At 42.9% G+C, this 27481-nt stretch overlaps 1 protein-coding gene across 1 annotated transcript in view; it reads right to left on the minus strand.

Moving 5' to 3' along the window:
• Positions 1 to 27481, minus strand: part of LOC126474781 (integrin beta-PS-like) — a 123730-nt gene that overhangs the window by 91285 nt on the left and 4964 nt on the right. The window contains exon 2 of the mRNA XM_050102258.1: positions 26599 to 26738. Within this exon, the coding sequence (XP_049958215.1) occupies positions 26599 to 26703 (105 nt within the window). The 5' untranslated portion in view covers positions 26704 to 26738. The remainder of the gene's footprint in view (positions 1 to 26598; positions 26739 to 27481) is intronic.

A 27481-nucleotide genomic window follows, 5' to 3' on the forward strand; every position in this document is an offset into this window, starting at 1 on the left:
TGTTGAAAAATGGCACCATGGTAATGTCGCATGAGACGTACCACACTAGGACAGAGAATGTCCATGACGTAATGTTGTGCTATTGGAGTTCTCAATCAGTACCAGCCACAATCTGCAATCATACCTGATGGCTCCCCACACTATGACACTAGGAGTAATACTACTATGTCTCTCCAAAAAAGTGGAAGAATGGAACTTCCAATGAGGTCACGACCTTACTCGTCGACAATGGTCATCTTTGGTAGTGCAGAACCATGATAAATCACTGAACACAATCTAGCAGTCCATCATTAGTGTTATGGTTAATGGCAGCCTATGCAAGGGGGAGTAATTCCCTAGTCCAGCTGGAGCTAGTTTCCAACTAAAGGTGCAGGACAACACACAATATTACAGAGAGTCTATTACTTGTTCTCAGATGGTAGGTGCAGATGTGAAAGTGTTATGATGTACTTGCTACATAATACAGTAATCCTACCATTAAATAGTCAGATGTGGTTGACCAGAACCTCAACGATGAGTATTCCTGCCCTCACATTCCCATTCCATCCAGCATCAAACCACTGTTACATCCAGACACCCCGTTACTCTGATATTGAACAGAGACACACAGTGGAGATCCTTTCAAACTCTGTCACATGCTAATAACAAAGTTTCACATGACGATGCTGCATCTCCATGTCTTTCACAGTGATCACTCAATGTCTGACATTATTAATGCCTCTTACATAGCCTACTAGGCCTGATAACAATAAACACGAACAGTAATAATACAGTCTGATTGTTACGCTACCTGTCACAGAGAATTACAATCCAAATCATTTACATACTTGCCAATGTTATGTATGTGTATGAAGTTATTTTGACAGCCAACCATATCTTCTGGATGCTTCATTATTTTTGTCGGACAGTGTAGATTGATGTTCATTGGTGTCATTATGAAGTATTTATGGAATGTGCTGTAAATTATTACTACTATTACCTTAGCATTATATCTACTGATGAATTTGCTTCTGCTTTCATACCACCTGAGAACACCAAGCAGCCAGTCATAAGGAAACCTACAGTTTAATGTGAGTTTTGAGCAATGATGCAGGTTCATTTTTTTCCTTAAAAATGAGAGCTAAATGTCTAGTTAACTGCCAGAGAAAAATTGTAGAAGCAAGAAAAAACAAATCACATATTTCTTGATTTTTTTTTTACTTTATACAAAATATTTTTGTAAATACAAACTTTTATTGCTACTTTCAATACACATTGTCAATTTGCACAAAAGAAATACTTGTCACACACAATAAAAAATTACACCACCCATTGTACATACACCACATAGCTTATGGAAAAAAGAGCCTAATATTCATTCAAAGGTGATGTCAAAAAATAGCTGCCGCCAGTCACCACATTCCAATACATTTTTTCTTATTTCATTCTTCTTGTGTCTGCATTAGGCAGTGCTTCCATAAATTTTCTGATTATCTAAGTTAAAGCTATGCAGGATGAGTCAGGAGGAAAGATATACACTTTGAAGGATGACAGTATCAGTGATTCTGACAAAAAACTTCATATGGACATGCACCTTATTCCAAATTATTTCCAAGATAGAACTAATTGAATATCACTTTTGTATGTTTTTCCTAAATAACTCAAAAACTCAACCCTCCAGTGAAAACACATTGTGATACAAAATTAAACTACATTTAAGTTTCTAGAAAAAAAGGTCCTATTCATTTTTCTCTGCAACTAATAGTTTGAACAAAGAGATCACGAGAATACTGAAAATCTCACAAGATGCACGTGTGCTGTAGCTTAGGTAGTTTTTGTTGGTCAATTTCAGGCAGTTTTTGAACATGATAGCTCTCAAGTGTCCTGTATCAAATTGTTTGTCACAACTTCCTCTACACCTCTGTGGTACATCGTAAACAATGACAGTGTTTTAATAATACAGAAAATAAATAACAATCTAAAGTAAATGTTTTCTATCTCGGAAACCATTTGGAATATGACATATGACCGTGTGACAGTTTTTGTTAAGGATCACTAATACTATCACCCCTCAAAGCATTTACCTCTCTTCCTGACTCATCCATATGATAATAGGTGTACATTGTACATGGTAAATAGTAATGTATTGTAAACAAGCCTATGTTGTGGAGATGTATGTGGTACAGAGTGCCACGGGTTTCGAATCTGTGCCAGGTGACATGGAACTCAATGACCACTAGAGGTCTCTGCTACAGTTGTGCCGTAAGCCGTGGCTGCGTAAGCTCTTGGCCCCGAGTCTAACATGAGGGTGCCTCTGCGGAGCACATGGACCCAGCGGCCAATAGTGACATACCCTGTCATGTATTTAGGCGGCTGCCTCTCACTCAGCGAGGCAGTCTGGTATTCGTGTTTGGTTGATATCTCGCTTACAGACATCGTGTTTACGTTGCGTGTGCTTACTTCCCGTTTACGAGTGGGCGTTGTTTTGATTTTGTTAGGTTATCTCTTGTAATCCCATTGTTTAATTCTTTGTTGTTGATCTTGGTGTTTGGCTTGGTTGTCTGTCATCGTGCTTGTCCTTCCATTCCTGTTGCCCATCTTGTTTGTTCGCGGGCCGCTCCCGTTTGGTCCCGCTGCGTTTTCGTTAGCGGCAACCCTGCGACCATTCCTATCACAGTTACAACAGTGTAGGTAACTACTTCCTCTCAATAACTAAGGAAATATCAAGTTACCAATAGGTGATTAACAGCAGCTATTTAATACATGAAGGGTGCAGCAGTTTTGGGCTAATTTACTAGGGTTCCTTTAGCACATAGAAGCACAAAAACTATGAAGTAGTATAGTTATAGTTTACTGTCAATGCCATTTACAGAGTAAATTTTAAGAGGTGTTCTCTTTTTTAATCTAGACTGTCATTCATTTCATATCACTAGAGGTTCTCCTTTTGGATGGAATCTATAAACAGAATGAATAACTGAATGAGTGAATGAATAAATCCAGATAAGGGTCCCCTTAAATGGGTGAAGAGTGCATTGGGAAGCTATGTAGGTAGTAAAATAGTTTATAATGAGAGGGACCATCCATGGTATACTGTCACTGTAAAGAACCTTCCAAAAACACTGTTAATACCCTCCACTGCTACACACAGGAGGCTGACTGTGTACAGATTACATCCAGGTCTTTTTTCAGCTTAAGTGAATGTCCACTGAAGCCAGAAAATAACACATGTAGAAATTCCTTAAGTATTACTGTAACACCCAAAGAAATGACCCCTATGATAGATGAAAAGATTAAAACTACTGAAGCAGTCAAAACAAAGCCACAGATTTTGAAGCAGTCTACAAATCAGTTGAGCTCACATATTACTAAGTAACAGAAAGCTAGCTAAGATGCAAAAGAGAAAGCAATGAGATTTTTTGGGTAAATCTAAGAGTAAATCAGAAGGAAAAGTTAATGGGAAATGGAGGTGATGTGTTTGTCACAGTAGATAAGAAACTCACATTCACCGAGATAGAAAGTGAAGCCACATACAACACTGTTTGGACAAGAGACAGTATCTACGGTAAGGGAAAACTTGTAACTGCGTTCTCCTATCACCTACCAAACCTATCACCAGATTTTAAATAAAAAACTAGAAAACATCTCAGCTTGCTACGACATGTTTTTCAATCTCTCTGCATTCCCAGCAACTTCAATAACACTAAATGGTCTTTATCAAGATCTTTCCTCAGAGAGCCTAAATCACAGGAGACACTGCTGAGCCCTCCATCTGACTTAAAAATACTAGTTCCTGATGTTCATTACCCAGGGAGTTCTGTACTAGTTCAGACATTCCTTTCTCATGATTACTAACTAGCAGGACTTTCTTGGTCTTTTTATCCCTCTACCTACTACTAATGTTAGTTTGTATTTTTTTATCTGTCTTATATGTTCCTGAAGTGCTTGGCTTGTCTGAAAATTTTCATCTACAATCTCCGGAGCAGTGAAGCTGTGTGAGACATCTAGACTACATCTAGCACACTTGCAACATCTCTTGAACCTCTTGCCTGATGTGGCAGGTTTAATCATAATTCAGTCATCTACCCTATTCTTAACTTTGCTGCACTGCCCGCCATAGATCACACACATGCTAATTCTCCCTGGGTTATTGTCAGCTCAGCATTGAGTGTTATGAATGGCTGCTCTTTCTCCATAATCATGGGGTACTATACACACACAATTCCTATAGTACCAAAGGCTAGCTTCATTTCTATCCAAAACTGATTGCCTTTCAGTGTCAACAAGAAAAATTGTAGACAGTCGTAATACTGTCGGCCATTTCCCACTGCCCTATGGCTGTTTCCATTCTTCTTCACGGTAATGAGTTTTTAACTAGAAAGATTATTTAGTGGTACCATAGCTGCTCAATGAAAAATTGTGAATACCAGTATGGAAGTTTTTAGAGTTTTATGGCGTCAAATACCCACACATAATTTATTGTATGTTGTGTCGTCTGAGAAAGACACAGCCAGGGAAAAAGCACCGCAGGCACAAAGATGTGAAATGGTGCCAGTGCCATACAGACTTGCCACTTGGTATAAGTTCCACCAGCACCACAGGTGGCACTGTGGATGAAGATATCGACTTTGCCCTGGCCAATTGCTGGCCGAGTACAATCCACCAATGACTGGACGACAATGGACAGAAGCCTCCTCGGAAGATAGAAGAGCAGCTCTCGCCCAATTGGTTATAGATCATCATCCAGAGATGACTCAGACAGAGGAGGTCATTAGTGAACTCTTAGACGTGAACAGATAGTAGTTGTAAATATCATTTGCTATGTACTGTGAAGTTAACCTACGATTATTTGCACTTAGCCATTCAGGGCCTTTTTCTTTGTTATGTTACTAATGGTTCAAATGGGTCTAAGCACTATGGGACTTAACATCTGAGGTCATCAGTCCCCTAGACTTAGAAACTACTTAAACCTAATGAACCGAAGGACATCACACATATCCGTGCTCAAGGCAGGATTCAAAACTGCGACCATAACAGCAGCTGGCTATTACATTACAAGCAGTGTTGCAGACTTCATGTTTCAACTAGTCACAAAGATAAGTACACCTTTTAACTCATTTGTATGAATTTTTTACTAATTTGTTGGAGTGTTGTAGAACCTTCACTCTCCTATCTTGTTACTTGAACTTGAAGTATAGATGTGTAATAGTAGCAGGGAGAAATTATCTTAGAGATGTACTGCACCAGAAACCATTTTATGAACTCACAAACTTGGCCTACCTTAACAATAGTGGCAACTCAACCTCCACAAAACTGGCGACGAGGGTTTAAAAATGGAAGAGATGCATGTATGTGACAAATTGACCTTACTCAGTTAGTTAAATGTTCTCCACGAAATATGATATCTCTTACATTAAAAGAAAATGACTTAATTGCCACCACAGCAGAGAATATCGAGTTACGTAGCGTTCGCTACACAAGTATAAAGTGAACGAACTTGTTAGTAAAATATAGTACAGCAAATCGCAATTTTTGTTCTCTAAATTGATGAATACCATCACAACTGCTTTATACATATATTTAAGGCTTTCAAAAAGATACCAGTACTACAATGCTACTCGTACGGTACTTAATGTTTGTTGTTCTCAGTACTCTGACTACTGCCACTCTTTGATTCTCATTTACTTAAACACACATATGCTAACCCTTCAAGAGATGCATTAAAACTAAAGTTCTGATTAACTAGCGGCATCACTTATACAACAGCTTTTAATGAATGAAGTATCAAATTTAGCACAATAATTACAGTGCCAGTATCACCAACACTCAATTCATGAAAGACAATGTGGCAATATTGCTGGCCACTGTCACTTCAAAATGTACTCGAGCAAATGATATAAAATAGTTTAGTAAAGTGACCTGAAAACAATCATCGGCTGTTGAGGAATCAGTTAGGTTTCATATGTAGTGTGGGCTCAGGTGAAGATTTTGTTTAGTGCTTGCAGCCCACTCAGCACAGTACTCTGAAAACTACCTCTCGACATAGCAGTTGCTATTTACAGAGAACTTGGACTGTTAAGAGTATCTGCAACATTACTATCTGATATATATCATAGACTGCCAAAAGACAGCAAAGATATTTACATATAATGTATTAGGCTTAGGACATCAACTGCCATGCATCAAATTGTATCAAAGTACCATTTGGACGTACACTCTTAATAAATGTTATTTGTTATTATGATGTTGCCACATTTGTGCTATAATGCAACTTCTGTCAGGCAAGTGTTCAATAGTAATAGCATGCAACGGCTACCATTAGCAAGCAGTAGCAGGGAAACAGACTAATAGGTATAGGCACATTAGTATCTAGCAAATATCCGTTGTGCATATTCGCTTTTGTCGAACTGATATAGAATTGATATATCTGCCTATGTTTCAGGGCAGGATGCAAATTCAATTTGCGAAAATGACTTTTTCTGTGAGGAGGAGGGTATGGGGTAAGGGCCAGTTGCCCTACCTGCCCACACTCTATACGCTCTAGTGATGCACCCTTGAGATAAAGGGGTAGGAAAAATAATGTGAGCAGTGGTAGTAATGGGATGGTTGTGTTTGACAGTCAACAATGCAGGTAAGCGACATGTCGCACTTTGTGCTGGACTGTGCATGTTCAGTATGGACTAGGTAGAAGTGCAGGTTGTTTATGAGTAGTGCACACTTTGTATATGCTTTCAGAGGCTGAGGTCAACATGCAGTGAAAGATTTAATACAGTTACACAGAGGACAGATTGTGGGGGCCCGATTAACTGGAGCATCAGTAATCAAAACAGCCAACTTATTGAATGTTTCAAGAGCAATTGTTTCAGCAATCATGACAGCCTACATAAACCATGGAAAGACATCATCGTGTAAATGTAATAGAGGGCGTGAATCAAAACTAAACAACACGCTAACACAAATTGTGTCAAAACAACACTAAACTACGGTGGCTTAAGTGACTGCAGAGTTCAATAGCCGTATTTAAGACCCCGTATCTATAGACACTGCCAAGAACTCCACACAGTGAATATTCATGGACAAGCTGCTATACCAAAACCTTTACTGACGACAATCAATGCAAAGAAGTGTAAAATATGGTGTCAGGAACATAAATTCTGGATGGGTGATCAGTGGAAACACATATATGGTCCAACAAGTCAATGCTTCCGATATTTCCAACATTGGGCTGGGTTTATGTCTGGAGAATGCGAAAAGAAGCCTACAGTCCTGATTGCTTGTTTCCAATGGTTAAGCATGGAAGTGGAAGTTTGATGGTGTAGTCTTCTGTTCGTCCCATAATTTCTCTCAAAGGGCGTGTTACAGCCAACGATTATGTGATCATTTTAACTGATCAGGTGCACCCCATGATTCAAATGTTATTCCCCAACAATGATCTCATATTTCAGGATGATAATGCACCAATTCACACAGCCAGGAAAGCACAATCGTGGTATGAGGAGCATGCAATTGAACTGCAGGCTCTTCTCTGCCCAACACAGGCCCCAGACTTGAACATTATTGAACCCTTGTGGGCAGTATTGGAGTGCAGACTCTGGAGCATGTTTCCACCTCCCTCATCACTACAGGAGTTAGAAGAGGTCCTGATTGAAGAGTGGTATAACATTCCACTGAAGAATATAAAATCATTATTTGCCAGTATTCCAAGAAGAATTGCAGCTGTATTACGGGCAAATGGGGGTCCAACCCCTTATTAATAAACCATTCCCAAGTAAGTACAGGTATTCACATTATTTTGCCTATCCCCTGTACAATGTCAGTTGAGACATCCACATATACCATCAACATAATGCTGCCCACACGTTTAAGAATTATACGATATAAATAATGATCTGTAACAAATAAAATTAATTTAAAATTATGTAGATTAAACCCCTGGCTGCATGACGAAACCTAAGTTCATTTTTTTCTGTCGCTGATCACCATAGCAGATGGCCACCTTAGGGGAGCTGTGAATTTGCGAAATTAGGTGTATTTCTTTTTTTCCAAAATTCAGTATAACTTAATCTGTTGTAGTCATTCATTATGGATACCAATAACTCAAACCATGTTTTTTTAAGTGATTGCAGTAGATTTTGCTGCTGAAAGCTGTTTTAGATGGCAATTTACTGCAAATGGCATAGATAGTTACAAACTCCAATGAGCTGAGTTCAACTGTAAATCAATTTTCCATGAGAGCTCATCAGAACAAAACATTATTTGTGGATGTAAGGGCAGGTACAGCTTGATCTCACCAGTGAACTAAGGGCTAAAATGCAACATTTAATGACTGTTTTATTTCTAATGATATGTGACTGCTTCATCTCATAAGGAAATTGACACAGCTGAGAAATATACAGAACTACGAGTCAAGACCTCAGAGCAAAGTGGCCAGTAAGCAATTTAATACTTTGTTTTTAATTTCTTGGATGTCACTCCTATGATCAATTACTTCACAAAAAGAAAAAAAAGTGTAATTTATCATACATGGCATTAAGATAGGTAATTAGCGTAAAAAGTGGTCTGGAGGTATGAAAGAACTTACTTTATCAGTAACAAATATATCTAAACAAACACTAATTGATGGCAATAGTTGTTTTCTATGACACCCTTTTAAGTTTCTGTGTGCAGCATTTGTGTCTTACTGACTTCAGTACACAAAGAAATTGCCAAGAGAGCAGCTGTTCTTCAAAAGACTTGGAAGAATCATCACAGAGCTACATATTGCATCAATGTGAACAGACATTCAAGATTGGAGAAATCATTGACCATTGCTAAGAACACACAACAAGGTTCAGTTTCAGTGTGTGCAAAAACAACATTGTTGTCTGTAAAATGCAACAAACATATTTTTACATGTGACGTCCTCTACTAGGGTCCAAACTGTAAGCTCTTCTTCTTCTTCTCATGGTGTTACAACCCTGTATGGGTCTTAGTATCTTCAACAAGTTTCCTCCATTCTGCCCTCTCCAGCAAAGTTCTCCTCCATCCTCTAATTCTGATTTATTTTATTTCTTCTTCCACATCATCTATCCACCACTTTCAAGGTCTTCCTCTCTGTCTTCTTCCAGCTGGCCTCCATTCAAAAACCTTTTTAGTTGTTTCTCCATTATCCATCATAAGGACATGTCAAAGCCAGGCCAATTTCCTTTTCTTTTTTGTTCTTACAATGTCAGCTCCTTGTATGAAGCGATCTAGCTCAGTGTTTGTTCTAGATCTCCAGAAACCATTGTTATCCTTAATTGTCCCATAGATCTTGCGCAGAATCCTGCATTCAAATATCCTGAGCTACTTCCATCAGAACTCATTGGTGTCCATGTTTTACATTCGTAGGTAGCAACTGGCCCTATAAATTTGAAGTTTTAGTTGTCTATTTACAACTCAGAGGCTCATAATTTCTTAAACTTCTGGAACCTTCTATTATGACTTAGGATGCACTGTTTTATTTTGGTTGATGTGTAATTTGTCCTATTAATATTAGACCCCAGATAATCAAAGTTCTACACATGTTCAAAACTTATATCAGCTGCTGATAGTTTATACAAGTTATTGTTTCACTTCCTGGTGAAGCTCATGTATTTAGTCCCCTTTTCATTAACAGCAAGGTCTCTAGGAAATGTGGCTATTTTCAGGTCACCTATTGTTCTCTCTAGTGAGACTCTTCTTATACTAATAATTGCTAATCATCAGCATTTGCACTCATCTGTGTTGACTGTGTGCCTGTATAACCAGACATTTGAAGCTTTTAAATGATTGCTTAAAGAGTCAGATTAAAAAGCAGTAGCAAATCATTTAGCATTTCTGCTCTATCAAGACTATCGAAGGCCCCACTTGAAGTCTACATAGAGGTTATAAAGCTCAATATTACACTCATATGCCTTTTCATGTATTTACCTCAGCACAAAAATCTGATTTGTTGTTGACCTTTTAGGTTGAAATCTGCACTGATATTCTCCCAGAATCTCTTCTGCATATAGAACTAGCCTGTTGTAAATAATGCCAGAGAGAATCCTATAAGTTCCATTCAGCTGGATAAATCCTAAGTAATTCAAACTACTGGAAGCAATGAGAGGAAATATAGGGTTGAAACTTGGTGTAATGTACATGCATTTATTACTTTCCTATGCTAAAATAAAAATTAACTTTTTAAAATAGTACTGTAACAATAGTAACATAATCATTACCAATAGTTGTTTGGAATTGTATATGGAACTGAAATCTTAGTGCTGTGAAGTCTGAATAAGACACAGCCAGATCAAAAGCACTACAGGCACAAAGATGCAAGCTGGTGCCAGTGCCATAGAGACTAGACACTTGCGCAAGTTCCACCAGCGCCATGGGTGGCGCTGAGGATGAAGATATCGACTTCATCTCGGCCAGTTGCCGGCCGAGTACAATCTGCCAGTAACCGGACGACAATGGACAGAAGCCTACTCGGAAAACAGAAGAGCAGCAATCACCCACTTGGTTATAGATCATCGTCAAGGGCTGACTTAGACGGGGAACATTGTTTAGTGAACTCTTAGAAGTGAACAGACAGTTGTTGTAAAACTGCATATGCTATGTACTGTGAAGTTTGCCTACGATTATTTGCACTTAGCCACTGAGGGGCTCTTTTGTGTTATATTACATGCAGTGCTGCAGACTTCACTATTAAACAAGTCACAAAGGTAAGTAAACCTTTCAACTCATTTGTGTGACCATGTTACTAATTTGTTGGAGCGTTGTAGAACCTTCGCTTTCCTATCCTGTTAACTGACCCAGGGGTGTAGCTGTGTAACAGTTGCAGGGAGAAATTGTCTTAGAGGTGTACTGCACCAGAAGCTGTTTCACAAACTCAGTTTGTGTACAGTTTTAATAGATTAGGCCAGTCCTTGGGTCATTACACTGATCAGGCAGAACATTATGACCATCTACCTAGTACCTTTGGCACAGATAACAGTGGCAATGCATCATTGGATGGAACCAATGAGGACTTGGTAGGTCGCTGGAGGGAGTTGGCACCACATCTGAACATAGGGCAAGTCACTTAATTCCCGTAAGTTCCAGGGAGGGGCCGATGAGCTCTGATGCCATGTTCAGACACATCTCAAATGAGTTTGATCAGGTTTAAATATGGCGATTTTAGGGGCCAACACATCAATTGCAACTTGCCATTGTGTTCCGCAAACCACTCCATCACACTTCTGGCCTTGTGACATCACATACTACCTTGCTGAAAAATGCCACTGCTATCGGGAAACATGATCACTATGAAGTGATGTTCACAGTCTGCAACCTCCGTGCAATACTCCTTGGCCACTATGGTGCCTTGCATGAGCTCCACTGGACCCATGGATCCCACATGAATGTTCCCCAGAGCATTAAGGAGTAGCCCCCACCTTGTCTCCATCCTGCAGTGCAGGTGTCAAGGAGATGTTTCGCTGGAAGGTGACGGATTCGTGCCCTCACATCAGCATGATGAAGAAGGTATGATTCATTAGAGCAACTAATGCTCTATCACTGTGCAAATGTCCAGTGCTGATGGTCACGAGCCCATTTCAGTTGTTGCTGATGTCATGGTGTTAACTTTGGTACTTTCATGGGTAGTTGGTGCACTGTGTGAACAAACACATGCTCTTTGCTCAGCATTAAAGCCTGATGTTAGTTCTGCCATAGTTCGCTGCCTGTTCTGTTTTACCAGTCTGCCCAGCCTACAATGTCCAACATATGTTATGAGGGGTGGTCGCCCAACCCCATGACGTTTGGACAGGGTTTAACCTTGGTTTCACCACTTGTTGAAGACACTCACCATAGCCCTCCTTGAACACCCAAAAAGTAGTGCAATTTCCAAAATGCATGCCAAGCCGGTCTACACATCGACAGCACACTCACTGATACTACATGCACCATGCCTGTGTCTGAGTAACAGTCATTCCTCGCCAGGTGACGCTGCTACTGCATGAATGGGTTTATATCAATAGTAGGTCAGTGGTCATAATGTTCTGGCTGATCAGTGTATATTTGTATATTGGAACTGAGCAGCTTGGTTGAAGGGGAAGCGGTTTTGTAAGGCATGAACCATTCTAGGACCATCCATCATGGGGTGATGTTCAGCAACTCCCAGGGCAGGTCTTCAGGGGCTGTTTCGTTGACTGATTTTGAAATCGACGATAAATATTGTGATGGAGTTAATTTTGAATATTGAATTTCTGCTGCAAAACTTCCAAAAAATGTTGTTATGCATTATGACTGTCCTTGCTTATAGGAAAAGAATATAGGGTTCTTAGTAAAGTTTTTCAGTGATCTTTCATAGTGACATACATAGACAAAGAGTATTCAGTCTCTTCATCTCCCACTTATAACACACAACGTTTCAGTCTTTTCCGGTGGAACTATCTAATATAAAGTTTTCAATAATTGACTTAAGACAAGCTTTAAAACAGAGAAACAATAAGATCGAGAACTGATTAAAATATCAATGGAATCAGGAAAACTGAGTGTTCTGATTGTCTGTTAACTGCAAGAACGATTGGCAAACAGAGGATTTTGATTGAAATCACCACTTATTAGATTTTGAAAAATGAATTAGGAATGAGAAAACTCTGTGCAAAAATAGTTTCGAAGCACCTTTCTCAGGAACAAAGGACAACAGAAATGAAATGTCCCTCAATGATTTGAAATTGGTTGACTGTGATCCTCATACTTTGAAACATGCTGCTACAAGTGATGACTTGTGATAGCATGTTACTTTTTGAATAAATCCCCGTCATACTGGGCTCAACTTTCACCCATGGTCCCTGATTGGGGAATGTTGTACATGCATGATGGGGCACCAACACATTTTGTTGCTGAGGTAAGACATCTCTCACTCCCCAGTATGGTCCAAAACGGATAGGTCGAGTAGGTGCTTCAAAGTCATGTGACTCAATTCTTTTGAGTTTTATGTCCGGGGTCTTCCTAAAACTGAAGTGGTTAGCATTTCAATCAATAATCACTTAGACATAATGAGAAAGGATCTCATCAGACTATGGAATTAAACTAAAAGTTACAATAAAGTCCTGTTTTATTGCTACAACACATTGACTTGACTACAAACACTGATCAGATTATACAAGTAAATATTTAATTCACAATGATTTAAATGGATTATTGGCCTTACACAATAATACCTTGGCACAGGGTGCTGGAATTGCAAAGGAAATGCTTATAATGTTACACAATTTGCTATGTCCATTAAACCAACAATGTTTGCTGAATTAGTTAACAGACTAAAGGAAAGACCCAGAAAAGTACATATGAACACCTATACCCTTGGCTAAGTGCTTGCCAAGTTCAGCTAGATGAGTGCATGAATTAACTCAGAAAAGCAAGACCCTAACCTGAAACAAATAACTTCATGTCCACATCATGACCTGTGCAAAAAATGCACATACTTACCGTCGTTCCAACACTCAAATGCAGAGATTCACTGCAATTGTAGCTGCAAGTAACAAGCTGAAATGCAGCATCTGTGATTCTCCCTGAAACAGAGTCTGAAAACAACCAACACCCAAAGGGAGTGCAGTGGAAGACCCTGAGTGTTCCCTCTGGAGCTCTAGAATGAAGTGTTCATATTCTCTTCCTCTAAACGATTTTTGCTGGTTCTGACACAGTGGATTCTCATTAGCTACTCACTGTAGATGTTCCAAGTTCTGTCCAATGAAAAATTCGTAAAAATACTAGCAATCTCCGTCCTCTCAAAAAATCTGTGATTAACCAGTAATACACATTTCACTCCTACAATGGGGAAAGAAATTGTAAATTCTATCCCACTATGAGTTTGATTTCATGTCTCGGCCAACAATACCAGTTGTATGTAGGTACTTGCCAGTTTTGATCCCCACTACAAAATTAATTTTAATGAGACAATCCTGGGACCCACAACGGTTATTGCTAACCTCCTTTGAATCCAGTAGATTCCTCTCAGTCTGAAAAGGGACCTTTGAACGTAAGGTCACAAGTACAATCTTTAGTAAGGCACATTTATAAGTGTTGTGTTAACAACTAGGACAGGAAAAGTATTAGCTGGTAATGACTCACCACTTGCACCAGGAGGGTGGCAGAAAATAAGTGTCCAGGAGATGCAGAGGCCAATGTTCTATGGGATGTATGTGTTACACTTCACAAAACGGACATAATTGACACTCAATAAATGTTCAAACCAAACCATTAACCTGCACCATGAACACAATATGAAAAATGGCACATCACAGTGATTTTGCACCATCAAGATCGAAGGCGAACTCCTCGGGAGTTACAAACCATGCAGGATGTTCAGCTAGGTATCCACTCTTAAAGAATGCATATTGATGTAACGGGGTTATGAAAACTGCTGGAATGTGATGGTATGCAACCAAATGCAAAACAGTCTCTAATGGATCTTATCATGAAACTGGCTATTCTTTAAGGTGTAGCTTCAGACAGTGTGATAATATATTTATAAGCATGGAAAAAAAACCATCCAGAGGCTGAGTTTGTCCTGTTGTTCCTGGTGGTATGAATTGCAGTGTCACACACTTTTCAGGAGGGAAAGAGTGCTCTAATTATTTTTATACACAGACTAGGAATCAAGCAAAATCAAGTCATTTTGACCAGCTATTGGCCGAAAGCAGTGCTCATACCATAGTTGTAGTTCTCTTATACCCTTTTTCCCATTCTTGTTTGCTGTGACATAAATATTCGCTACTGCCCTTGCAACATAATGGAAATGAGAAAGAATTGTAGGGGGCAGCGCCTCCAACTTTTCGCAGCACCATAAACAACTTTCCATCCAATTTGTCAGCCAGATTAGTACTCAGCATAATTGTGTATGAATGTATTAAGGAATTGATGTAAGTTGGTCTTGATACAACTCTCTTCGAACCTCTAATTTTTCTTCAAATTCGGATTGTCAGAGCTGAAAATAAATTCCTTACTCCATGAAGGGATAAGTTTGTTTACCTTATCCACAAATTTTGGGCCAATTCTACAGTGTGCCGTGCATCATCAAGTTGAAGCTTTGTCTGAAACGTAATAGGTCACTGTCATAGATATCCTATAATTTTTTTTTTACTAAGCTGCAGATGATCATCCATGTACATGATTATGTTTAGTACCTGCTCCCTGGACAACAATTGTTCTTTACTGTGTTTCACTGGAGATTGGATTTCTGGCTTCCTGCCTGACAAGGATGATAAACTACATGGCTTGACATCTGTGTCAATATCACTTCCAATTTCACTTGTTAAACACTTATCATCATGTGTTGCTTGAGGCTTTCAAGACAAACATGTTGTATATATGGTTCTCGGGCGAGACGTCGGATGTCATAGTGAAAACTCCACAACATTTCATCAGCGCAACTGGCCGACATCTTCAGGTGCGACGAACACACTGCTAAGGCAGGACCAGAGCCCCCTATTTATGCCAGTCTTAGGCAGGAAGTGCGCATGCGTGGAGGCACCAAATTCGATGGCCAATAGCGACGATATCAAATGATAGCTGGAAGGACAGCAACGCCACCTACAGGATGAAAAACCAAAGACTTCGGAGCACGCGCGGAGGCTGCCGCCGCTGCTCTGTGCTGCCATCGGCTGCCCCAGCGACCTCTGTCGGAAGCCGCAAGTGCGGAGGCTGCCGCTGTTACTCTGCGCTGCCATCGGCCGCCCCAACGACCTCTGTCAGAAGCCGCAAGCAAAAATGCGCGTCCAAGGTAGGCGCCTTGATTATCCTCCCGTTGTCAACAGAATATTTATGTTGCTGGCGAATCGTCATCTGTCTTATGACCAATAGTACTCCTCTCTGCTCGAAGCGACCTCAATATGGCCACTGCTGGATCCCAAGCTGTGTGTTCGTAGCACCTGAAGATGTCAGCCAGTTACGCTGAAAAAATATTGTGGAGTTTTCACTACGACATCCAACGTCTCGCCCGAGAACCATACATACAACATGTCCATTGGGAAAGCCTCAAGCAACACATCCGATACCTGTATGAGGAGGAGATGGTAAAAGAAGTTAATAGCTTTGATAAACTACGGAATAAGAAGAGCAGACTGCTATGTGCCCTTACGTTTTTATTAAAATGCCGAGATGATCGAGTTATTCCGATGTTCGCTAAGGTGACGCACTTCATAACCTCTGCAGCCGCTAAGGGATAAAAAATCGAGCAAGCCACGCACTGGTAAGAGAAAGGATTCACAATACTTGGCGAGAACTGGACTTCGTATCCAGAGAGCTCTTGGCACTTCATTTGAAGATATCGTCAAGACTGTCCACTGATTCTTGGACGTGGGTTGACAGCGCTACTTGGGCGTTGTCAGGCTGGAAACGACAACAAGACGCAGCACGTCAAATTGATGAGTTTCATCGCTTCAGAGACCGTTTACCACAAGAAGAGAACAACGAAGTTCGTAGACTAACTGTATACAGTCTAGCGGACAAACCTTTGCCTGACGCGGCGGTATCGGTCTTGGAGAAAGGACTGAACTTCGCACCCACTCCGAGGGCACCACCTGTTCTGTACATCATTAGCTCCATCGAACAAGGCATCCTAAAACTTCCCAGGGAATCTGCCGAGGAGATCCGGCGGGAGACTTGCCGTGCTCTGACATGGGCTCAAGTACCTAACAAGGGAACCTCCCCATCGCACCCCCCTCAGATTTAGTTATAAGTTGGCACAATGGATAGGCCTTGAAAAACTGAACACAGATCAATCGAGAAAACAGGAAGAAGTTGTGTGGAACTATGAAAAAATAAGCAAAATATACAAACTGAGTAGTCCATGCGCAAGATAGGCAACATCAAGGATAGTGTAAGTGTAGGAGCGCCGTGGTACCATGGTTAGCGTGAGCAATTGCGGAACGACAGGTCCTCAGTTCAAGTCTTCCCTCGAGTGAAAAGTTTAATTTATTTATGATCTGTCCGTTTGCTCATTGACGTCTCTGTTCACTGTAATTGCCGGAATGGTAGCTCAGCGTGTTCGGTCAGAGAGCCGGTTGACCTCTGTAATAAAAAAACTGAGTGGAAGGATCAACCGCCGAACTTGAACAGGATGTCTTGCGACGTCCGCAACGACCAAACACAACAATCAATAACGGAAAAAAAACTGTAATAAGTTTAGCAAGTTTAGTGTCTGTGTTTTGCGACCGCACCTCAAAACCATGCGATTAGTAGACGAAAGGACGTGCCTCTCCAATGGGAACCGAAAACATTTGATCGCAATCAACCGATTCCTCCACAGGAAAACACGTCTGATATATTCTATACGAAACTGGTGATGACATATGCGTCACATGACAGGAATATGTTGTCGACCCACCTAACTTGCACACTTGGCGAATGGGTAAGAAGATTCTTCTACCTTGCCCGATACTACGGCACAGTTACCTCGCATCAGACGGACGGACAGACAGATAATAACTGTCTGAAAATAAAAAATTGAACTTTTCACTTGAAGGAAGACTTGAACCAAGGACCTCTCTTTCCGCAGCTGCTCACGCTAACCACGGGACCACGGCACTCCTACGCTTACCCTATCCTTAATGTTGCATATGTTGCGCATGGACTACTCAGTTTGTATATGTTGCTTATTTTTTTCATAGTTCCACACAACTTCTTCCTGTTTTGTCGATTGATCTGTGTTCAGTTTTTCAAGACCTATCCACTGTGCCAACTTATAACTAAATCTGAGGGGGGGTGTGATGGGGAGGTTCCCTTGTAAGAACAATATAACAGCTGCAGAGAGGTCAGTGGTTCGATCCCTACGAGAAGATCCTGATACTGTAATTTTGCCGCCAGATAAGGGAAATGCGACTGTTATTCTCTCCACGTCAATGTATCTGAGCAAGATGCACCAGCTTTTGGACGACTCTGCATATCGCACACTAAATAAGGACCCCACAGCCAAAATTCAGCGAAAAACTTTGGAACTCCTCAAAAACAGCATGATCTCCGATGTGGTTGCTAAGAGACTACGTACACAGGCTCCCGTCCCTCCCAGGCTATACGGATTGCCCAAAATTCACAAGGATAATGTGCCACTGCGGCCTATCGTGAGTAATATCGGGGCACCAACGTATAATCTCGCGAAATATCTGGCAGCGCAACTGAGCCCTTTAGTAGGAAAGTGTGAGCATCACATCCGTAACTCACAAGACTTTATTTGTCGGCTCAATGACTTACGACTTGCACCATCAGATATACTCGTGAGTTTTGAAGTGGTCTCACTTTTTACTCGAGTACCATTGCAGGAATCGTTGTTGCTCATTAGCGAAAAGTTGGATGGGGAATTTTTAGACTTATTCCAACATGTGCTCACCTCGACGTACTTTTTATTTAATGGAAAATACTTTGAACGGACTGACGGCGTCGCAATGGGTAGTCCCTTGTCACCCATTGTGGCTAATCTTTTCATGGAAGACTTCAAGGAGAGAGCACTCCAGACGTCGGATTTGAAACCTACGTGTTTTTGGCGATATGTGGGCGACACCTTTGTTATCTGGCCTCACGGCATTGCATCGCTGAATGTTTTTCTTGAGCATCTTAACTCGCTTCATCCCAACATCAAGTTCACTATGGAGATGGAGAAAAACGGCGAACTTCCATTCCTGAACGTGTTGGTACGGAGAAAAGAAGATGGCACATTAGGTCACGCAGTGTACCGTAAACCAACGCAGACGGACTTATACTTACAGGCCACCAGCTGTCACCATCCTTCGCAACGAATTGGCGTACTGAGGACGTTGGTTCACAGAGCACGAGCCATATCAGATTCAGACAGCTTATCCAATGAGCTACTCCATCTGTGTACCACTTTCCAACAAAATGGATACTCCGAACGGGAGATTCGCCGTGCCTTACAACCGAAGCGGGTTACCCAACGTGAGGAAGTGGAAGAAGACGAAGAAGAAAGGGGGATGGTCATCTTGCCATACATCGGCGGTGTCTCTTCAAAAATAGGAAGATTATTGAAGAGGCATAAAGTTAAATGTGTCTTTCGTCCGCCGGCAAAACTCAGAGCTCTCTTGGACTCATCTAAGGACAGCCTTAGCCTAAGAAGACCCGGTTTTTACGAGATTCCTTGTAGCTGCGGCATGTCGTACATCAGACAAACTTGTCGCACTGTAGAAGAGAGATGCACTGAACACCGACACTACACTCGTCTGGTGCAACCAGAAAAGTCGGCAGTGGCCGAGCATTGTCTCAGTACAGGCCATTCTATGAATTATCAACATACAAAAATTCTCGCATCGACGAGTCCCTACTGGGACAGTGTTGTTAAGGAAGCAGTGGAAATACGTAGCTCGACGAATCTTGTAAACAGAGACACGGGCTTTCAGCTTAGTACAGCTTGGGATCCAGCACTGGCCATATTGAAGTCGCTTCGAGCAGAGAGGAGTACTATTGGTCATAAGACAGATGACGATTCGCCAGCAACATAAATATTCTGTTGACAACGGGAGGATAATCAAGGCGCCTACGTTGGACGCGCATTTTTGCTTGCGGCTTCCGACCAGAGGTCGCTGGGGCAGCCGATGGCAGTGCAGAACAGCAGTGGCAGCCTCCGCGCGTGCGTCGCAGTCTTTGGTTCTTCATCCTGTAGGTGGCGTTGCTGTCCTTCCAGCTATCGTTTGATATCGTCGCTATTATTGGCTATCGAATTTGGCGCCTCCACGCATGCGCACTTCCTGCCTATGACTGGCATAAATAGGGGGCTCTGGTCCTGCCTTAGCATCTCCGGCGGTACTCCACAAGGTTACCGCCCTTCGATTGTGCCATTCCAGCACTAACCAAAGTGCTAGGTTTTTCAGGTGCCAGCCAGCCAGCCAGCCAGCCAGCCAGCCAGCCAGCCAGCCAGCCGAGCAGTAGCAGCAGCAACAGCAGCGGTCCCAGCCCCGGCCAACAGCAGTGGTCCTGGCCAGCAGCATCGGTCCAGCCGGCAGCAGCCAGCCCGTCCTCCAGCAGCAGCAGCAGCAGCAGCAGCGTTCCAGCCAGCCAGCCAGCCAGCCAGCCAGCCAGCCCAGCAGCAGCAGCAGCAGCAGCAGCCGCCCCAGCCCCGTCTGCGGCAGCAGCAGCAGCTGCGGCATTCCTGCCACCCGTCGTCGCCATCGCCATCGCCGTCAGCGCCAGCAGCGTGGGACTCTGGTCTTCGTCCATTTCACCTTCTCCTGTCTTGACACCCTTGTCTAAATCCCTGACATGGCGCGACAGCACCGTATCCTTTTCAACAATATCCGCTCCCTTCCCGCCAACAAGAACCTCTTCCTGCACACCCTTGCCACCCACTGCGTGGATGCCTTCCTCCTCAATGAAACCTTCCTCCAACCCCACCACACCGTCCACACTTTGCCCTATCTCCTCCACCACTCCAATAATCCCCTCCTGATTGTGTGTGGCGGAGTTGCCATTGGTCACCACCGCCAGATCCCCGTTCGGCTCCAACCTCTCCTTCCCGACCCCACCGAACACCTGATCCTTAGTCTGTTCTTCCCCAGCCTTACCATTACCTGCGCCACCATCTATGTCCGCCCTAATGCCCCTATTCCCTTCGACTTCTTCTCCCACATTGACCGTACCTTCTCCTCCTACGTGATCGCTGCCGACCTCAACATCCATAGTCGTTCCGCCGCCCAGTTACGGTGGTGGCATTGGTTTCTCTCCTCCCTTCAAGGCGACCTCTTACCCATCCCCCAGCACACCCGTCCCGAATCCAACTCCACTCCCGATGTTATCCTTTCCTCCCCCAACCTCCTTGGCCGCATAACAGTGGATGTCCTGGGGCCTATTGGTAGCGACCATCTCCCTGTCCTCCTCACCATTTCAGACGGTCGTCGCCCCCGCCCCGACCCTCGTCATGACCCTCCCCCTAAGTACGTCCATGACTATTCCTGTGCCAACTGGAATGCCTACCGGGATACCCTCTCCACCTAGGTCGATAGCCACCCCTTCACCTACCACCACCCTGATGATGTAACCCATGCTGCGTCCTTTCTCCAGCAGACCTTGTCTGAGGCCGTGGAGGCCCACGTCCCTACTGTCGCCATCCACCCCCACCGTCCTACCATATCCCCACAGGCCGTCCTCCTCCTCCGTGAATCCCGCCGTCTCTACTGTGCCTTCCTCCACACACGTGACCCGGACTTACTACGGCACCACCGGCAACTCCAGCGACACCTTCGTAATTTGCTCGTGGCTAAGAAACGCCGGGACTGGCGACAGACATGCACCCGTTTAAATGCTACCCTACCTATCATCTCGTCCAAGTTCTGGTCAGCCTTCCATCGCCTTACCGGAACTAAACCCTCCCCCTACTATCCTCTTCTCCATGATGATCACCCCCTCCCCGACGCCCTTAGTAAGGCCAATCACATTGCCTCCTACCTCTCCAATGTGTTTTCCATCCCCGATGATCCCCAGTTCGATTACTCCCTCTTCCCGGATGTCCGCAATCGAGCTGACACCTCTGTCCCTCCCCTCACACCTGGTTTCCAGTACTTGGATAACATTGGACACACGGAACTCAATGCCCCTATCACTACACAGGATCTCATTGCTACACTCCACACAAAACGCAACACCGCTCCTGGTCACGATCGTGTCATCTACCGTCACCTTCGTGAAGCTCCTGTCGCTTTCCTCTCCACTCTGACCAGGCTCTACAATGTGGTCCTGTCCACCGGTTACTACCCCGACCTGTGGAAAACCTCCCGTATCCTGATGTTCCTTAAACCTGGCAAACTGCCGTCCGCTGTCTCCTCCTACCATCCCATCAGCCTTACCTCGGTCTTCAGCAAGGACCTGGAATCTATCCTCACCCGATGCATCCACCAGCATCTCCGCCAGCACCGCCTCCTTCCTGTTACCCAGTATGGCTTTCGGCCATCCTTCTCTTCCGACGACCTCCTCCTTCACCTCACTCATCTCATTTCCGACCAGCTTAATTCCCGTCGCTCCGCAATCTTCCTCTCCCTGGACCTCGAACGTGCTTATGACCGCGTATGGCATTCCGGTCTCCTCTTCAAGCTCCAAACCTTTGCCCTTCCCATTAACTACGTCTGTCTGATTGGCTCCTTTCTCTCCCACCGTCCTTCCTACGTCACCATCCATAACACACCTTTTTCCTCTCCACCGGTGTGCCCCAAGTCTCCGTCCTCTCCCCCCTTCTGTACCTTTTGTATACGGCGGACATGCCGCCGCCATCACTCCCCATCCACCTTCTCCAGTTTGCCGATGACACCGCCTTCCTTGCCATTGCCCCCACCCTGCAGCGCTCCCAACACCTTCTCCAATCCCATCTTGACCGGTTCACCACTTGGTGCAACCAGTGGTTGCTCAAGGTCAATCCCTCCAAAACCCAGGCGATCATTGTAGGCAAAACCACCCCTTCCTTCCGCCTCCTTGATTTCTATCTCACCATCTATGGCCGTCCTATCGCCCTCACTCCTACCCTTAAGTACCTTGGCGTCACCCTCGACCGTCGTCTCTCCTGGACTCCCCATCTCCGGACAATCCAAGCCAAGGCACGCTCCCGACTCCGTCTCCTCAAGCTCCTTTCCGGCCGTACATGGGGTCTGGACCCCTCCACCATCCTCCATACCTATAAATCGCTCATCCGTCCTATCCTTCGTTACGCCCATCCAGCCTGGATTTCCACCCCCCCTACCTTTTATAAATCCCTTCAAATCCTTGAAGGCCATGCTCTCCGCCTCACCTATCGCATCTATCTCCCCTCCTCCACGCGGATCCTGTACGATCTCATTCCGTTCCCCCACCTCCTCCTTTTCCTTGAAAGGATACCGATCCTGTACACCTCCCGCAAACTCGATCCTCCTCACCCACTTGTCTCGCCTATCCTCTCCCACCCACACCCGCTGCCGCGCCTGTATTCCCACGTCCCACCCGGCCTCCATCTCTCCACCCTCCTTACCCTCTCCCAAGGTGGCTTCCGCCAGCTTCCCCTCCCTGATGATGTCCTCCTCCTCTCCATCTACCCCTCCTATCAACTTTGATCCTGCTCCCCCCCCCCCCCCCCCAACTTCCGGTGTCCTTTCCTTTAGGCCCCTCCCTCCCTTCTCTCTCCTTTTCCCCCCATCCCTCTTCCTCCATCCCTCTTCCCCGAGCTTCCCCTCCCCCTTCCTCCTTTCCTCCTATCTCCTCTGCCCATGGCATCTTTGCTCTCCCCTCTCCCTCTCCCACCCCCCCTCCTCCTTTCTTGGCAGGTCCTCGGACTCGCACACGCTACGTGGACTTTCGCACGACAGAGATCATCGCCCTCAGTGTCTCGTGTGTGCCGTCGTGTTTAGTGTTCAGTGTTCACCGTCGCACTCCATCGTTCACCTGTGCCATCGACATCTTCATTGTTTGTGCGTAGTTTCAAAAGTTTGCCGTGTGGATTATCGTCGATTGTGAATGGCTCCCTGTTTGTCTTTATGTGTCTATTGTTTTATTGCCCACCGTTCTGGAACTTATGTGTATTCTTACTGTTTTTTTCTCATTGTGTATTCTATGGCTGAAGAGCAGCGTTGAATGCTGCTGACAGCCTGCCTGTTGTACAGGTTTTAAAATAACAATAAAGTAAAAAAAAAAAAAAAAAAAAAAAACCTACCTTAGCAGTGTGTTCATTGCACTGAAGATGTCGGCCAGTTGCGCTGACGAAATATTGTGGAATTTTCACTATGACATCCGGCGTCTCGCCCGAGAACCATATATACAACTTATCATCATTATTGTATTGTACTCATGTACACTGTCTGCACAGTTGAGCATATATGACACCACACATTCCACTGACTCACCTTGAAGTGGAGCTAGTATTTTGTCTGGCACGTCTTTCTCATTTTGTGAAATGTCATCTTTGGCAGCTGTTGTTGTAGATATAATGCAATGTTTGCTTTGTTTATCATTGCCACTGCTTTCTTTTGTATCAACACCACTAGCACTGTAACATTTTTGTGAGAGTGTGCTATGGGAAGGATAGCTGCTACTCACCATATAGCAGAGATACTGAGCTGCAGATAGGCACAACAAAAAAAGATTGTCACAAAATAAGCTTTCTGCCAATAATGCCTTTCTCAGAAATAGACAACACACACACACACACACACACACACACACACACACACACACAACAGTCACACTCACTCACTCATATGTTTGTCTATTTTTGACAAAGGTCTTGTTGGCCGAAAGCTTATTTTGTGACAGTCTTTTTTTTTTCTTTTTTGCTGTGCTTACCACTGATTCAGCATTTCTGCTGTATCGTGATCAGCAATTATCCTTTCCTTAATATTGTTACATTCTATCCTGGATTTTCCATTGTTTGATTTTTGTGAGACTCGTCGACTAAGCAGTTCAACTATGCTCCATAGCCTCATGCTGTGCTCACCATTAGATACCTGCAGTCCCGCTCCCTACTGCCATTAGCAGGTAATACTGTGGTATACAATATGTGGGGTGTTGAGTGGCTAAACATCATTGACCTTATGTGGCCTCACACACGAGGAACTCCTTGTAAGTGTTTATTCATTTTTTGTGGAAATTGTAATCATTGCAAGTATACCTCAGTGTTTCACATGCTGTATGCTATTTAAGTGAAACTAATGTCACTAGCTTTGCTATCCCCAAGGCTGAATTTATGAATTCAGCGTCAACAACCTCCTTCCATGCCGCAAAGCTTCAAAAATGGGGAACTGTGGATTAAATCTAATTGCATGGCATAGATATAGATCGTTTCTAATGTCGCCTTTTAGGCCGTCAGGAGGTAATGCTCATAAAAACCAAATACATGCGTGTTTCCATTCTGGATGACCATATAAGTTCAGTGGAAAAAGACATTTTGCTACAGATCATTGCATGAAAAATCGTCTCCAAAAGGAAAATAAACAAGATATAAAGCTATAATAATAACGTTAAACAATTTGGCAAGGTATTTAAATTCGATCAAAAGTTATAAAAATTAATTTGGAACCATACTCTTGTATTTCACATTAATGTAATACAGTATGTAAAATAATACTCATCATATTAAAACGGGTCCTCTGCCTGCGTTGCTGTCAAGCATGAAATGCAATTATTGAATTTATGTGGTGTTTAGAAGCAGACTGTATGCCAAGAGACCTGCCATAAAAATGTTTTTGGACAGAACTGTTACAAAATATAAATATTTTGGCAATAACTTGTCTCAAATAACAGCTGTTGCATTCAGATGCTGCGCCGTTTATCGCTAGACCATGTGCGGAGACATCACAGAAAAGTTCAAACAGAAGACGAGATTTACTCCAGGAACTTCCTCAGTCTGCGGCGTTGCTAGAATATGCAGATAGCCATACCTAAGAGAACAGTCAAGCTGACTATGTTGTTTGCCCCATGCCATGACTGGCGTAGACTTAGAACCTGTGGTGACCAGCTACCATCCCAGTTTTTTGTTTTGTACGCAAGTCGAATTCATTTGTTTACATTGTCATTCAGCTCTGTAGCTCATGCTGTGCCCAACACTGGATACATCCAGTCCTGCTCCTTGTTTCCGTTAGTAGCCAGTACTGTTGTTCCATGGGAGACAATATGTGGGACCTTTTGCAACCTCGCACTCATAGGGTTCCTTTTGAGAATCTCATGTTTGTCCATCCGTATGCATATACCTACCTTTTTATAAAGCATTCTTTCCACTGCATCTCAGAATGCTGGTTTACAACTTGCTGAATTCAGCTTCTTTTGGCTGAGAGCGGACCACAGTGCCCGTCCCATAGAAGTGCCATCGCCCAGTTCATCCCCGCCAGTGACTCTCCTTTCTAGCGAGATAACAGTTTTATGAGCTGTTTGCCAGTCTGCCACTGTAGCCTTGTATTTTCATACTCAACCAGTGGACTCAGCTCACAGAAAAGTTACACATAATAATCATTGCCTTGCAGAACTGAAAAGAAGTACTTATTAAATTCGCTATCCTTTTTTTAAAGTTACTTGCATACTTTCATACATCGCTTGTAATTTCAATTGATCTGGCAGTCTAATTTGAATATAGGGCTGTTATTTCATTTACAGAGAAGTTTTGGAAAAACGGATCCTATTTACTTAATCGTAAAATTTACATTTAAAATACATTCGTACCAACTAGGAGAATATTTCCCAGTAAGTCAGTGACAGCCCTTTGTAACCACAAGTTCCCTATTATCTGGTAAATGGGCCTCATGTTTAATGTAACATTTTCACTTCTGTTATTGTGTATGTCAACGGATTATAATTTTTGCTACTAATTATGATGCTGCCTATATGTGTCTGTGGTAATCTATTCCATTGCTCTGTTCTTCCCCTCCTGACAAAAATCCACTTCAAATGACTTTAATACACAGCCAGAAGGTGTTTCCAGCTTCTGATAACTAGCACTGTTACGAAGAGTGAACTACATGTTATAAATGCTGTGTGGCTTACCAAGGAACCATTTCGATGGCGATGGATCGAACTTGTCACTGACGTTACCTAGGAAGCCTCATACTTTACTAATTAGTATTGCTTCATTTAGTTATCTTTTAAATATGCTAGCTATATTATTAAATCTTCTATGAGCATAGTTTTTCATAGGTGATAAATACTTACTGGGTCAGAACACCACAGACAGTCTGGTGTCTGTATACATTCCGAGCAAGTTTGCTTGGTGAGACAAGGGTCAGAGCAAGTAGGAAGTGTTAATAAACACAGCATGATTACATACGAGGCTGCTTTCGTTGGGCCAAAGCCTGTAACAGAAATCAAACATTAATGCCTACAACAAATAGTAAATGTAACAAAATTATCTACTTTAACTTTTTAATTAGTTTCACAATTTGGCCCAGGAAAATAGCAGCATTTATAAATGAGCATTGTGCTGATAAATATAAACATTATGTTCTTTCAAGGTAAGTACAACAGTAAATACAAATGATGGTAAAGCAGATTTTAACTATGAGCACTAGCAGCAATGGACATGCAAGAAAAGGGTGCAAGAGGAAGAGAAAGAGGAATGAGGAAAACAATGATAATTAGGGAATAGAAAATAGCATAACTCAAAGAGAACTCAAAAGAGAAAGAAGTGTAACTGGGAGAAAATGGGAGCTTTCGCTTTACTGGTTGCCAAGGGGAAAAGCTGACCTTATACGTCAATTTTTGGGGAAATGTTAATGAAGGTCGCAGCAGAAAGCGATTTTTTTTAAAAAACAAGAGAGCAATTTGTAGGATTCCTATAGTATGAGAGATGGCAGTTTTATTTTTAATATTTGCCACAGAAAGCATATTTCCTGAGTACACGTTTAGTGGAGACTCTTTGGATGCCCAAGTTTATATTGTTGTAGCGTAATCAGTCTGTGTTGGCGAGCAATTCTTTGTCCAGCATTGGTAGACTCGAAAGTTTTCTCCTGGCTGTGTTTGTGTGGAGGCTTCATTTTGGAATGCAGTTGCTACAGCTTGGAACATATCAGATGAGGTAATATCTGCCCATACATAG

Source organism: Schistocerca serialis, chromosome 4 (assembly GCF_023864345.2).
Source record: "Schistocerca serialis cubense isolate TAMUIC-IGC-003099 chromosome 4, iqSchSeri2.2, whole genome shotgun sequence".
In the NCBI taxonomy this organism is placed as follows: Eukaryota; Metazoa; Arthropoda; class Insecta; order Orthoptera; family Acrididae; genus Schistocerca; species Schistocerca serialis.